Below are 13107 nucleotides of genomic sequence, written 5' to 3' on the forward strand. Positions count from 1 at the left end.
GCATTTTTATCGTTCTCGTTTTCGTTCTCGTTATCACGGCCTGTGTGACCGGGCCTTAATAATCATGTCTTTACAAATACTTTCTGGAATGTACACATTTTTTGAGAATCAAAACTGTTTGTTGTCACAAAGAAACATTACCAAACTCTCATAAAATGTTGTTCCTAGACTTCTGTTTGGTCACTGAGAGAGCTTTTGTTCACCATGAACCAGCCAACTTTGGGATGTAACCCAAATTCAATAGACCTTTATCACGGTGTGGTCATTCCAACTCATTGCAACCAAACAGAAGCTGGACGAGACAATAGTCTGGTGCCATACAAATTGAATGTCAGCATTCATTATTGTTATTGGAAACAGGGAACATGACCAAGATGGTGACAGGGTGATAAAGGTCTATACTCGGTCCGCCATGGCGCGCTGGAATATCTAATACAATACCTCCCTACAATGCTGGCAGTCTATCATGTCTATCAACAAAAGGACAAAGCTAAGGACAAAGCTTGTCCAAAAAAAGGTTTTGAAATAATCCCTGGAAAAAGGGAAAGTTCTGAGCATGAAATCTAGGACCTTTTGTCCCTCTTTGTATGGGGCAAAAAAAACCGCAACACCTTGTCTGGGCATGCTAGCACACTTGCTAAGGACATCCATGGACATGTTTACAAACACATTTATCAGACTTCAGTTATTTGGGCGAATACATAAAAACTAGCATTTGCCTTTACTAGCCTTTTACTTAAATCCTTATAAATAAAAGTAAGCCTTAATATTGCTAGTAATTTGTTGAACTAGTAGGTAAAAGCAATGCTTGAGGGGCTCTTCTTATTGAGATGTAAATAAAACCGACATTTTACTATTACCTGTATAGTTTCACAAGATACTGCGGCCGTATAAAGGCCAGCATTAACAAATTTCGATAAGTTTAAGATCAGGCATGAGAATTTGCCCAAATCTCTATAAATAACCTTTTACTGGAAAAACACCATTTACTTGAATGTAGTAAATGGTCAGAGAAAAGCTCAATAGCGGGGTATTCAGGAGTATAACAATAGAGGCATGGACTCGCAGATCAACAGCGATTAACTGAAATGCAGGCGGGGCAGTTTCCACTTAGTCAAGTATTTCGATGGTGGCAGTGGCTATGATGAGGAAACAGCCAGGCTCTCCACGCCAGCGCTCCAGAGATTGGTTCTTTTAGAGCAATTAAAGTACACAACAAATTTATAAGATAACATTTATAGTTGGATCATTAGGCCAAGGGACTAATAACCCTTTAGTACTGACCCTATACCGAGCCTTATATGCAACACTGTTGTGTAAGTAAAATCTCAAGCTCCTCATACAGTAGCATGTAAAAATACAAGTAATTGCTACAGTATGTTAGTACAAATCGTTTTTATTTATAAATAAAAACGACATTGTACTTAAATATGTCTATAAGTGAAAGGTATTCCTGCGAGCAAAATGTTCATGCCTGATCTTTTACTTTTCAGTCTTCTTGCTAATACTGGACCTTTTTTACTTGGTAAGTAGTTGCTAGTTTTTATTTATTCGGCCCATTGTTTCTGTAACCGGTTTGCTTGTGTACACGTTTTACCAGCAGTAACTGGTTAAAGAAAATGGACAAATTGCTGCAAATTGTACTTTCATCTCTACTTTGCTTTATTGATCAACATCTAAACATACACATATCATGACAATATGAATATTATGAAGACAAACAATGCAAAGAAAAACTAGTCATAGGTAAAGTTGATGCTGTTGTGCAGTATTAAACCATTATTGATTGAACAATCATTAAAAAGAACAACACTTTACTTTTAAAACAGAAACCAAACATTTTAAAACACTGTTGAGAAATGTAGAGACTATGGGTTGTAATTAAGCTAGCACAAATACTGCAATAACCAATATTTTATCAGCGCACTTTGCAAACACCCTTATCCGATGGAGTATATTTTGTTTAAATGCTACTGTTATGCAAGTTTCTTTAAAATACTAAATGACAAATCCAATCCCAAGGGAATACTATCTCCATTCACAGGCTTCCTACCCAAGTTATACGCTTTTATTTTACTTTTTGTCCATTGCAATATTGTTTACATTTAAGTTGATACAGTAGAATGCTATGACTTCTCATTTAAGATCAAATCCTATATCTTCAACGCCACAATATTTATTTTTGTGACAAAATGATCATATGGATACATTAATATTGTTTACATATATTTTGCAAATGGTGACGCCCAAAAACACGTCAAAATAGCTGCGCACCTTCAGGAGTCCTCTTTCCCATGCTGAAAATTGTGTGATCATTGTTTTTTCGTTTGACTACAGTTTTCTTTTATGGGATTTAAACCAGCATGAAGAGTTACAACCCAACTATGGTATTATGGCAGTGCTCACTCCTTTCTGTGTTTATGGCCCACAGAATAATGCAATTGACAGCATGGAATTCTGTGGTATTTCATGGTAAACATTTAATTGTATTGCATTTTCATCAGCTTCAGGTGTATTGACGTACAATAAACCATGTATTCTGATACAGTTTGCCTCACACTATGCAAGAGGAAAGAAGACTCCTTCACTAGAGAATGGGATACTGTGATAAACACTCCCCATGCAATATTTACCAATGAAGTCATGCCATAGAACAGGGAAAATATCTCACAATTTTCATAGAATTTATATTTTGATCATGAAGTTTAAAATATGTAAGGCCAGTGAGCTTTTTGCAAAATGACTGCGCTATACTTTACTACATTGAACACTTCAATCAGGTTATTTACTTGTTAATCTTAGTTGTATAATAATACCAAACAAGTCTGAGTACAAGAACAAAGACCATTGCTATAATAATCTGCAAGGTTTTTCTTGGAGTAATGATTCAAAATTCCCCTAAATTGTGTTTCCTTCATGGAAAACCAGAGTCTCTTTTAATCACCCTTACATTCAAACATTTTAAGTCTACGTATATTGTTGGTACTAACTTTAGAGCAATCTTCATGCTTTGCTATTGTTTATCAGCCAAAAAACATAACTCAAGGTCTGGTTTAGTTCAATACTTCTAATTTTCCTTAAATTCTTAAAATTGCCTAAAGCTTGTTAAGTACATGTAATACTGCGTCATTCCTATAGTGTACATGTAAGTTCTCATGTTAAGATACATTAACGATTCTTTCTTACAGTAACGCAGGTTTCCCAATTAATGTTGTCGTAAGGTCTGGTTTAGTTCAATACTTCTGATTTTGCTTAAATTCTTAAAATTGCCTAAAGCTTGTTAAGTAATACTGCGTCATTCTTAAAGTGTAAGTTCTTATGATAAGATACATTAACGATTAACGCAGGTTTCCCAATTAATGTTGTAGTAAGGTCTGGTTAAGTTCAATACTTCTGATTTTGCTTAAATTCTTAAAACTGCCTAAAGCTTGTTAAGTAATACTGCGTCATTCCTATAGTGTATAAGTTCTCATGTTAAGATACATTGACGATTCTTTCTTACAGTAACGCAGGTTTCCCAATTAATGTTGTAGTAAGGTCTGGTTTAGTTCAATACTTCTGATTTTGCTTAATTCTTAAAATTGCCTAAAGCTTGTTAAGTAATACTGCGTCATTCTTACAGTGTATAAGTTCTCATGTTAAGATACATGTACATTGACGATTCTTTCTTACAGTAACGCAGGTTTCCCAATTAATGTTGTAGTACATGCAAGACTAGCAAGGTACACATGTATAGTGACTTGTGACAGAGTAGATTGGATTATATAATCACTTTAAACTAAAGCTACAAAAACAACGACAATCAGGTGCTTTATTAATTAGTCTCATTATGTTAATGACTACATGTATGTTTAAACTATTGGCCACAACAAGGTTTATGATCCTAGTATGCCATTTAGAAACTCAGTTACTAGTTTCTAGAATTATAATGTTAAACTGTTGGCCACAACAAGGTTTATGATCCTAGTATGACATTTAGAAACTCAGTTACTAGTTTCTAGAATTATTATGTTAAACTGTTGGCCATAACAAGGTTGTGATCCTTGTATGACATTTAGAAACTCAGTTACTAGTTTCTAGAATTATAATGTTAAACTGTTGGCCACAACAAGGTTTATGATCCTAGTATGACATTTAGAAACTCAGTTACTAGTTTCTAGAAGCCAAAGCTACTTTATGGAAGAGAGGAGATGACATCTGCCAAGAACTCATCCGGATTCTGAATGTCACCAAGCAATTCTGAAACACAAAGGAACAATGAATGATATCAAATAGTTATCAACATCAATGGGACAATCATGACATTGTGTAAACAATAAAGCTACTTTGTAAAGTTAGCTTATCAACCATTGTCAACATGAGTAAAACATAAAATCAGTTACAAATACGGTGACAAAAGATTGTTTTGGCGTTTGAGACAAATGGGCCACTCGCAAAAATAAAACAATAAGGTCTGTATTCCTGTGTTACAAGAGTAAATTTCAAATTACAATTTTTTTTTTTAAGACGGTCAATTTGTAAAGTATAAATCAATCATGCGCCATTTTTTTTCCAGTGCATGCAGTGCTCGCTCATAACCCCTGAAATTGGTTCATTAAAATATGGCAGAATGTATGTAGTTTGAATTGGGTTTATGGCCAATCCCCTCTACATGCCTGCTCAAGCATTGTTACAGGCAAAGAGCAACTGGTGCCCTCTCATTCTTCTTTGATCTTGTAATATGTCTAACTGTATGCAGTTTAGGGTAACCGTGTAAAAACATAATTAATTTGAAATGGAATCGTGCCAAAAGACTTGCATTTTCACCTGCGCGCAATATGCATCCAACAAGCACCATACAAGCACTCAGAAGTTTTTAACAAGCGTGCATGCTAAGTAGTCACTTTAGGTAGCTAATCAGATTTTCAGTTCATCCCTACCAGGGGTTAGTGAGGAGAGGTTTTGACACAGCGCGCTGCCCATGGTAGCGAGGCTGAGACACTGCAGTATTAACTTACCAGCCACGTCACAGAATTCAGCAAAAGACTCGCAGGGCAGACTATCTACCTCGTACCGGTACAGTACCTATTGACATTAAACATAAATGAGATTAAACTAAGGAGAGGAAAACATAATCTCTACAGGGTCACAAGATCGAGTTTTGTGACAGACAATAGACCGATAACCCCTTTGTTTATAGGATTTGAGGCATTGCATGGTGGGGTATCAATGTATATTTGGTTTGCGGTAACACCATGTGTATCTACTTGCCAGGTAGAGTTGTTCTTAGGGAACTGTCTTGCTTATTCTACTGCCGTGAAGTAGATAACCGGAGGTTCGGGAGACTTCTCAGTTCTGAAAAGAACTGTCCTGCTTTTATAGCTATTACCAGGGCGGATGGTATAGAAATTAGACTGGACCACTACTTATAGGATCGTAATAACTGTACTGCCGCGGAGTCAGTTCTGAATTGGTCTCAACGTTTAGACCTATAACCCCTTTGTTGCTTTGAAAGTTGCCATAATGTAGGACAGGCCGTGTGCGCGTCTAAGCGCGTACATCAATGAAGCATGCAATGTCACTGGTTTGATCATAGATAGAGATATTCCATATTTATAGCGTTGATTGTGACGGCACACCCACGCCCTTGCACACACTCAAAGAAACCATGTTGTGGGACAGGTATTTGAATAGTAACGCCATTATTCTATATGGTATATAGCAAACAACAAAATCTGTAGTGAATCAAAAACATTATCAAGTAAACTTAACAAAGAAGCACCCAATATATATAATTTAAATGTTTAATAATTTATAGTGGTTGCATACTAAGTGAACAAATGTAATCTTTAACAAGAGTATGGTATGAATAAATGCAGACTCATTTAAACACAAATACTCATCAAGTTTGCCATTAGAATTCAAACAAATAACAAAGTGTGAAAAATGTTAAGTCAAGTTTCAATACTGAGGCCATTATACATGTATACAGCTTACTTTTATTCTAAATGATTTGGGGTTGAACAATGAAAAAATTACTTGAGCGAGATTTGAACCAATATCCTCTAGCTATCTATCAAGCCCTGTTGGTGGTCTCCCTGTTTTATCAATATCTTTGTTCGAGGGTGCCAGTCAGAAGCTGTCTTCTAATTATGACAAATCATCTATCTTTCAGCTAATGTACATAATCCTAAAAAGTGCCTTGCATTGGTCTGAAGATACCTGAAGATGTTGAAGACATGTCTGTTTTAAAGGAGGGAGGAAAACCTCAGATAGGGAGTTTAACCCATGCAATCAGAGGGACTGAAAACACAATCCATGTGCAAGGTTTTATGGTCCGAGGCTTAATTCAAACTGTGGTCCACTGATAGTCAGGAAAGAAACCACTGATGATCATGAGCCAACCTTAATAATGGGTGCATTCGATTAGCTTCCCCGGATCGACCCCAATCTGCCCCCGGTACGTATGAATAGCTTTGACGTCATTCCAGGGGCTCACCCGGGTCAGCCCCAAGTGCCCTGCTTGTGGAACGGATCACTTGGGGCTGGCCCGAGGTACATGACGTCACCACGAGAAGGTGAGTGATCATTCAAATAGCTCTTGTCAGGGGCTCACCCGGTAGCACCGCGGGGTCGACCCAGGGAAGCTAAACGAACGCACCCAATGAGTAATGAGTATTGTGACTCACCTCATCACCAGCTTTGAGTAATGCCTCATCATTATGTCTGATGTAATGCGCCAATGATACAGGCCAGCTGGAAGCCTGAAGAGGGGCTGGAGTCAACATCTTCTCATAAATAGCATCCAGTAAAGCAAAGAACACTAAGGCTGGTTTGTACACAGTGTACTCCTTCACTTGCTTATCACTCAATCTAGGGAGTCATAATAAAAGAATAAGTTTATTGAGCTGTTTGGTGCACAAGTTACATTGTAGCATAAACAGACAAACAGCTTCAACACAAAGTAAAATACACATACATGTAGTATTAAAGACACTGGACACCTTTGGTAATTGTCAAAGACCAGTCTTCTACATGTAAAGTTTTGTGATAACAATTAGTTTTGATAGTGTCCGGTGCTTTTAAATCAAGTCAATTAAATTTACCACGTCATGACAATCAACAATCAAAATGCAAATACGATCAACTAAGTGATTTCTTAGTATTTTGTGCGTATCGTACAATAATGAAGCACTAAATGTAGTTCTGCATTCAAAGTACACCTTTAATTACCAATTTATGACAATTAACAATCAACATGCAAATAGTATCAACTAAGTGATTTCTTAGTGTTTTGTGCCTATCATACAATATTGAAGCAACAGTTCTGCACATATGTACAGTAATTAGGCAAAGTATACCTTTCAACATTTAACTATTCGATTGTTTCAATCCTTTAAGAACGCAGATAATACAATTAAACCAACCTGTGAAAATGTCATTTCAGAAGGTGGCAGCGTTTTTTGTTAATCCGCTTATAATCCATAAGTCAAATACACACTTGTATCTCACAGTAATGTTTCCCAGATTCAGATTTAGGGGATTTTAAAAGCTGTTACATTTGTCCATAACCTCAGTACTTTGATTCTCTCAAGGGCTGCTGTAATTCTAGCCAAGTAAGTTTGACATGTTTTATTGCCATTAACTTTAAGAGCATCACCCAAACATATACCCTTTGTTTTTTACACATCCTCTAATAAATTATTTGGTGCATGGAGGCAACAAGAACAATTTTCCAAATGGCGCTGTTGAATGAACTAGCACTAAGCATAGATATAGAACATATGTAATACCTAGATAGGCTGCGCGCACATACACAGGTTCTGGCATGGGGGCAGCCGTTAGCCTATCTCCCACGTTCATTTTCCACTAGCATGTGACTTTAGGGAGCCCATAGCGGTTTATGGCCCATCTTCCATGTTCATTTTCTGTGCGTTACCAACAGCTTGTGAATTTTTAGCATGTCCATGAAGAACCATTATTTTTATGTATGGCTTATAGTATGTACACTGAACGCGCGGCCGATCTAGGTGTTATAATCTACATGTATATCTATGGCACTAAGTAGTTAAGTTATTGACAGTCACGCTACAATTTGAATGATTATTGCACTTACGTAGTTGCACCCATAGGGCTGACATGCCTGACATGAGCTGATGCCAATAGCTGCTTCAGTACAACAATCTTAGCTTCCTTCCATTTGTCTGGTGGAAGAACTAGAGGGCTAAGTGCAGCGTAGTAGAACGGGCCGTCAATCTCAAAGCTAGATTCCAACCACTTGGAAGGTGGAGACTTCAATAATGTAGTCAGATTCTTCTCCTCACGGGGCACAGAACGGGTGCTGTCAACCAATCAGGTCAAAGGTTAAAAATATAAAAACCTACAACAGTCTAACAAAAGAGGGCGCTATTCAATATTACATATGCTTTATAGGCCATATTGGAATTGGTGTCTACAGCTACGGCTACGGCTATTGCTTAGGACAGCGTATTCTTCAATACATGATGGCGCAGAAATCTAGCTGTAGCCACCAAATCTGACACGGCCATAGACAAAAAAAATTCAAATATGTTTGGTGTAACAGTGTAACCTGGTGCCAATTCCCCCAATCATACATGTACCTCCGCAGGGAGGTGTGTTAGTGCCCCTCCTCCCACACACACCCTGGACTATACCCCAAGCCACCCTTGACTCTTATTAATACGTCTACTTTATTTGCAGCACTTAATACAGAAAGAACATTCAGGCATTCTTTAATAGGGGCTTCAGGGTGGAATTCAGTTTTATGATGCACTCATCTTCCAAAAGATGTAGTCTTCATGAAAGTGGGGGAAAAATTACAAGGCTCTTAACTTCTGGTTCAATTATGTAAAACGACGCTAAATGTTAATATTGTTTTATACTCTTTTAGAGCAAAATTCCAAACATGACATAATCGGATAAAAAAAAAAAGGGGTCTTTGTCCCAGTCAAAAGGTCAAATTCCTGCCGTTTTTATTAAATACCATCAAAACTCAGCAATGAACTTAAACATTCTCTTTTAAACAATATATATTGAAGTGCGGCGTCATGACAAAAATTACAATTGAAGGGTATTAAACACAGTGGCATTTACCACTATTTCAAACCTGAGCAAAGAGACTTTTGTTGAAGAGAATTTTGTTTTCCGGTTTAGTAAATCTGTTGGAAAATAAACAAAAGTCACAGTACTGAATTTGATCTTAAGCACCTCTTTAAATGCATTGGACATGTTTGGTAATTGTTAAAAAACCAGTCTTCTCATTTGGTGTATCTCAACATATGCATAAAATAAAAAACCTGTGAAAACTTGGGCTCAATTGGTCATCGAAATTGCAAGAGAAAAATGGAAAAAAAAACTTTGTGTGCTTTCAAATGCATAATAAAAGGCTTCAAGCCTGAAGCCTTCCATTAATTGAGTGAGAAAATTTTTTTTCTCAAAAACTATGTTACTTCAGAGGGAGCTGTTTCTCACAATGTTTTATACTTTCAACAGCTCTCCATTGCTCGCTACCAAGTAACTTTTCATGCTAATAATTATTTTGAGTTATTACCAACAGTGTCCAGTGCCTTTAAGCTCTATTTGGGAAAGTTAACGTCATGTTTAATTTGAGACTCACGTATTGATGACATATAGAGCCATATGAAGCATATACGGCAGGAGATGTATGTTACTTTGTCTGCCTCCTCCACCGCTGTCATTACTAAAGGATCGCTCTGTAGCAAAACGCTGTAGTAATAGTTTGATATCATGGATGGTAGCATGGTAGTTAGGCTCATGATGACCTGTACATTCTTGTAGATAGATGTTATGTCTGCACAAAGATAACAAGAACACAAGGTGAGTGATGTTTGAAGCTTTGCATGGTGTGAAGGGAAACAATAAACTATCAATAGTAGTAAACTTGCGGTCTCTCATAAGAGCTAGTTTGGTCTCGATGTTGTACTACAGTGTACTATGGTCATATACAAGGCCCAATTTCATAGAGCTGCTAAGCACAAAAATTGATTGGCATGAAATTTCTTCATTGATAAAAACAGGATTACCAACCAAATTTCCATTTGTTGCATATTGCTTGTTACTGGTAATCAGCTGTTATTTGCTTATCCTAAAAATCATGTGGACATTTGGTTGGTAATCCTGTTCTTAACAAGGAAGAAATTTCATGCTAAGCACATTTTTGTGCTTAGCAGCTCTGTGAAATTGGGCCCAGGATATAAAGAACTTTGATTGGTCATTATGAAATTGTTGCAATCAACACCCAAGGGTATGAATCTGACTCTGGGGTCTAAAACCAACACCGTGATGAAACAAAGACAAATATAGTTGAGAAAATCTCTGCTAGGGTCAAAACACTAGGCGTTGAACTTTTGTTTGCAGTAACACCATACATCCTTTTGGTTGTAAGCAGCTAATTCTATTTTCTCAAGAAAACTAAAATAAACACAACAAACTAAAATGCTGATTTCAATAACTTCCTTTCCACTTAGTGATGTTTTAGAAGCATGGCTGCTGTACAGTTGGCTTTTCTGTTATTCTAAGTTATCAACTCTGACATGTCTGACATCACTGCTACAAACAATGGTGCTATTTATCAGGCATGTTTGTTCCTTAGAAAAAAAGTAGAAAGATTCTATCGAGTACAAGGGCTGACATGTTGTAAAGGCTCTAAAATACTTTTCAAGCTTTATTAACGAAAATGGTTCAGATTTTTCTAATGGATAACAAATTGGCAAACAAACTTAAATAGTAAGAATATCATGTCTTTATTATGTTACATAAATAAAGTTGCAATCATTATGAGTATACCTTGCCAGGCAGCTAGCGAAGGCTGATTCAGGAACCTGTGGTCCCCATAATGGTAGTAGTCCATTGCACTTTGTGTTTGCATTCTGCAATGCAGCGCTCTCCCATTCTTCACGACCACGGGCATGTCTGAGGAAAGAAGGAACAAAACAACTTACTCAGGAGGAGGTGCTGGAGGACAAAACCACAGGATAATTAGGGCCAATCAAAATATTACAAACATAGTATGTTGATTTTTTACAAGTATCAAGTAAAACATAACAAGGCAAAATTGACTGGGTAAATTGTAAAATAATTTAGGGTTGTAATAAAAAAATAAAAAATTCATAAACAATTATTAGACATGACTTGAATCTGTGACAGCCGGATGGATGTGCCGGTGCTCTGCCAATTGAATCATCTAACGTTATGTTAGCAGTCTCCATTCAAACTGCATAGCAAGGAATCACACCAAAATGTACAAACCCTGTCCTTCCTCTCTTTCTTTATCCAATTGTCAGGATTTTAATTATGTTGATAATATTAAAAATAATGTATTTTCAAACACATTTACAATAAGAGAAGAGCTTTACCTGACGGCAGCCATGTGACAGTCATAATGCACGATATTGAAGTGAGACACTGTACTGTAGCCTTGTGTCTTACGTGACTTTGTCTCATATTCCTCCAATGGATGGCACTTTGTGAATGTGTAGATCCCAAGAACCTGAGAATATCAAGAAAGAAAAGGTACCAGTCAAGCAATTACCCAAGCCAAAGTGAAGTAAAATCTCACTTGAACATGAACGTTGCTACACCCAGTAAACAAGCATGCCAATCAATGGCTCAATCCAGCTGATTAGAAATCTGGAAAACTAACCAACCAGCCAACCAGCTAACCAGCCAGTCAGCCAGCCAATTAGCCAGCCAGTTAAACAGCCAGCAAACCAGCCAACCAGACAACCAGCCAGTGAACCAGCCAGTCAACCAGCCAGCCAACCAGCCAGTTAACCAGCCAGTCAACCAGCCAGTCAACCAGCCAGTCAACCAGCCAGTAGACCACATTCTTGCATAATTACCTTCTGTGGCTGGTATTTATAACCCTCTCTGCATATACAGCATGTCAATCCAGACTCATCCACTAGTTCCTCCATCTGTTTCAGCACAGAGCGCTCTGCAGTTACCTGCCCCTTCTCATTAGTCTAGTGGTTAAAACAAACAATATAAAATCAGAAATCTTATTCCACTCAAGAGTTGGAAGGTAAAGCTTGTTGAATAACCCTGTACAACATATTGAATTGGATTCCTGTATGTACTTACTGACATGCCAAGAGCTCCTAGTTGCTTTTGTCTCATTGCCATAGCAAGACGTTTCTTCTCTGCCTTGGTCTGGGCTCTCACTTTATCAATCTAAGAATTAACATAAGGAGAGAGTTCAAAGTAAGTCATTTTGTAGTTTGCAAATATGTTTATAACAAGAATAAAAGCTATAGAAGAGTTTGCGGTAAAACCATGTAATAACTATCTCTAAATGAGTTGGGGTGGTTCTGAAAAGAACCGTTGGATTAACTCGACGTTTTGATCAGTATGCTCTGATCGTCTTCTGGAGAATGCTGGACTCTGATGCTGCATGCTGCTTAAGTACTGGGTGGCATGGTGTTACCGCAAACTCTTCTATATCTTATTTCCACCAAGCAAAGTTTCAAATCCTACTTAAGAATAAAAGCTTCTTTTCCAATTTCTTTATACTTTAGATACCGAGTGTGAAGTGTACACAACTCAATTAAGCTCTAAGATAGGGGCCCAATGATCTTATTAACGCTCCAACACAAGTAAGGTTACATACTCATTCAATGGGGATGAGAGTTACCAAGTGTACAAATTCCTGAAAATGGTCTGGGCCTGGGTTCCCCCTTGTTCTAGCCCAGAACCTTGAACTTGTTACAATCCGGGAGGTTTACAGACTCTGTGCTTCACCAGAAATACATAACTACAGGTAAGAGTACAATTTCCACTACTTATTTCTCACTTTGGTGACTCCTTATACATGTACTTATTGCAAGAAAATTTGGAGGCTACATGTAATTGAGATTTCAAAAAATCCTCAAATCAGGAAAAAATCCAGAGAAATCACACGGCTGATTTTGGAGGGGTATTGATAGATGAAGAGGTAACTGTTTGGAGAGGAAGGGGTTTAACACCTCAGAGTAATGTTTCACTGACTTCACAGGCTCTGTTCTCTAGACCAATCAGGTTGTGGGCACACAACCATGCAAGGGGGGGATTAAGTGTACATTCATACTTCCTGCAAATGGGAAGCGAATT

General features: G+C 37.5%; 1 protein-coding gene across 3 annotated transcripts in view; it reads right to left on the reverse strand.

Annotated features, from left to right (window-relative positions):
• Positions 1-1638: 1638 nt before the first annotated feature.
• LOC139948502 (E3 ubiquitin-protein ligase UBR4-like) overlaps positions 1639-13107 on the reverse strand; it is a 122735-nt gene continuing 111266 nt past the window's right edge. For all 3 annotated transcript variants that reach the window (XM_071946669.1, XM_071946668.1, XM_071946667.1), the window contains exons 103-111: positions 12103-12192; positions 11862-11984; positions 11376-11509; positions 10807-10932; positions 9617-9811; positions 8096-8320; positions 6669-6852; positions 4998-5064; positions 1639-4239 (exon numbers count right to left, since the gene is read on the reverse strand). In XM_071946669.1, coding sequence (XP_071802770.1) covers positions 4175-4239; positions 4998-5064; positions 6669-6852; positions 8096-8320; positions 9617-9811; positions 10807-10932; positions 11376-11509; positions 11862-11984; positions 12103-12192 — 1209 coding nt within the window. In that variant the 3' untranslated portion in view covers positions 1639-4174. The remainder of the gene's footprint in view (positions 4240-4997; positions 5065-6668; positions 6853-8095; positions 8321-9616; positions 9812-10806; positions 10933-11375; positions 11510-11861; positions 11985-12102; positions 12193-13107) is intronic.

This window comes from Asterias amurensis, chromosome 15 (assembly GCF_032118995.1).
Source record: "Asterias amurensis chromosome 15, ASM3211899v1".
NCBI lineage: Eukaryota > Metazoa > Echinodermata > Asteroidea > Forcipulatida > Asteriidae > Asterias > Asterias amurensis.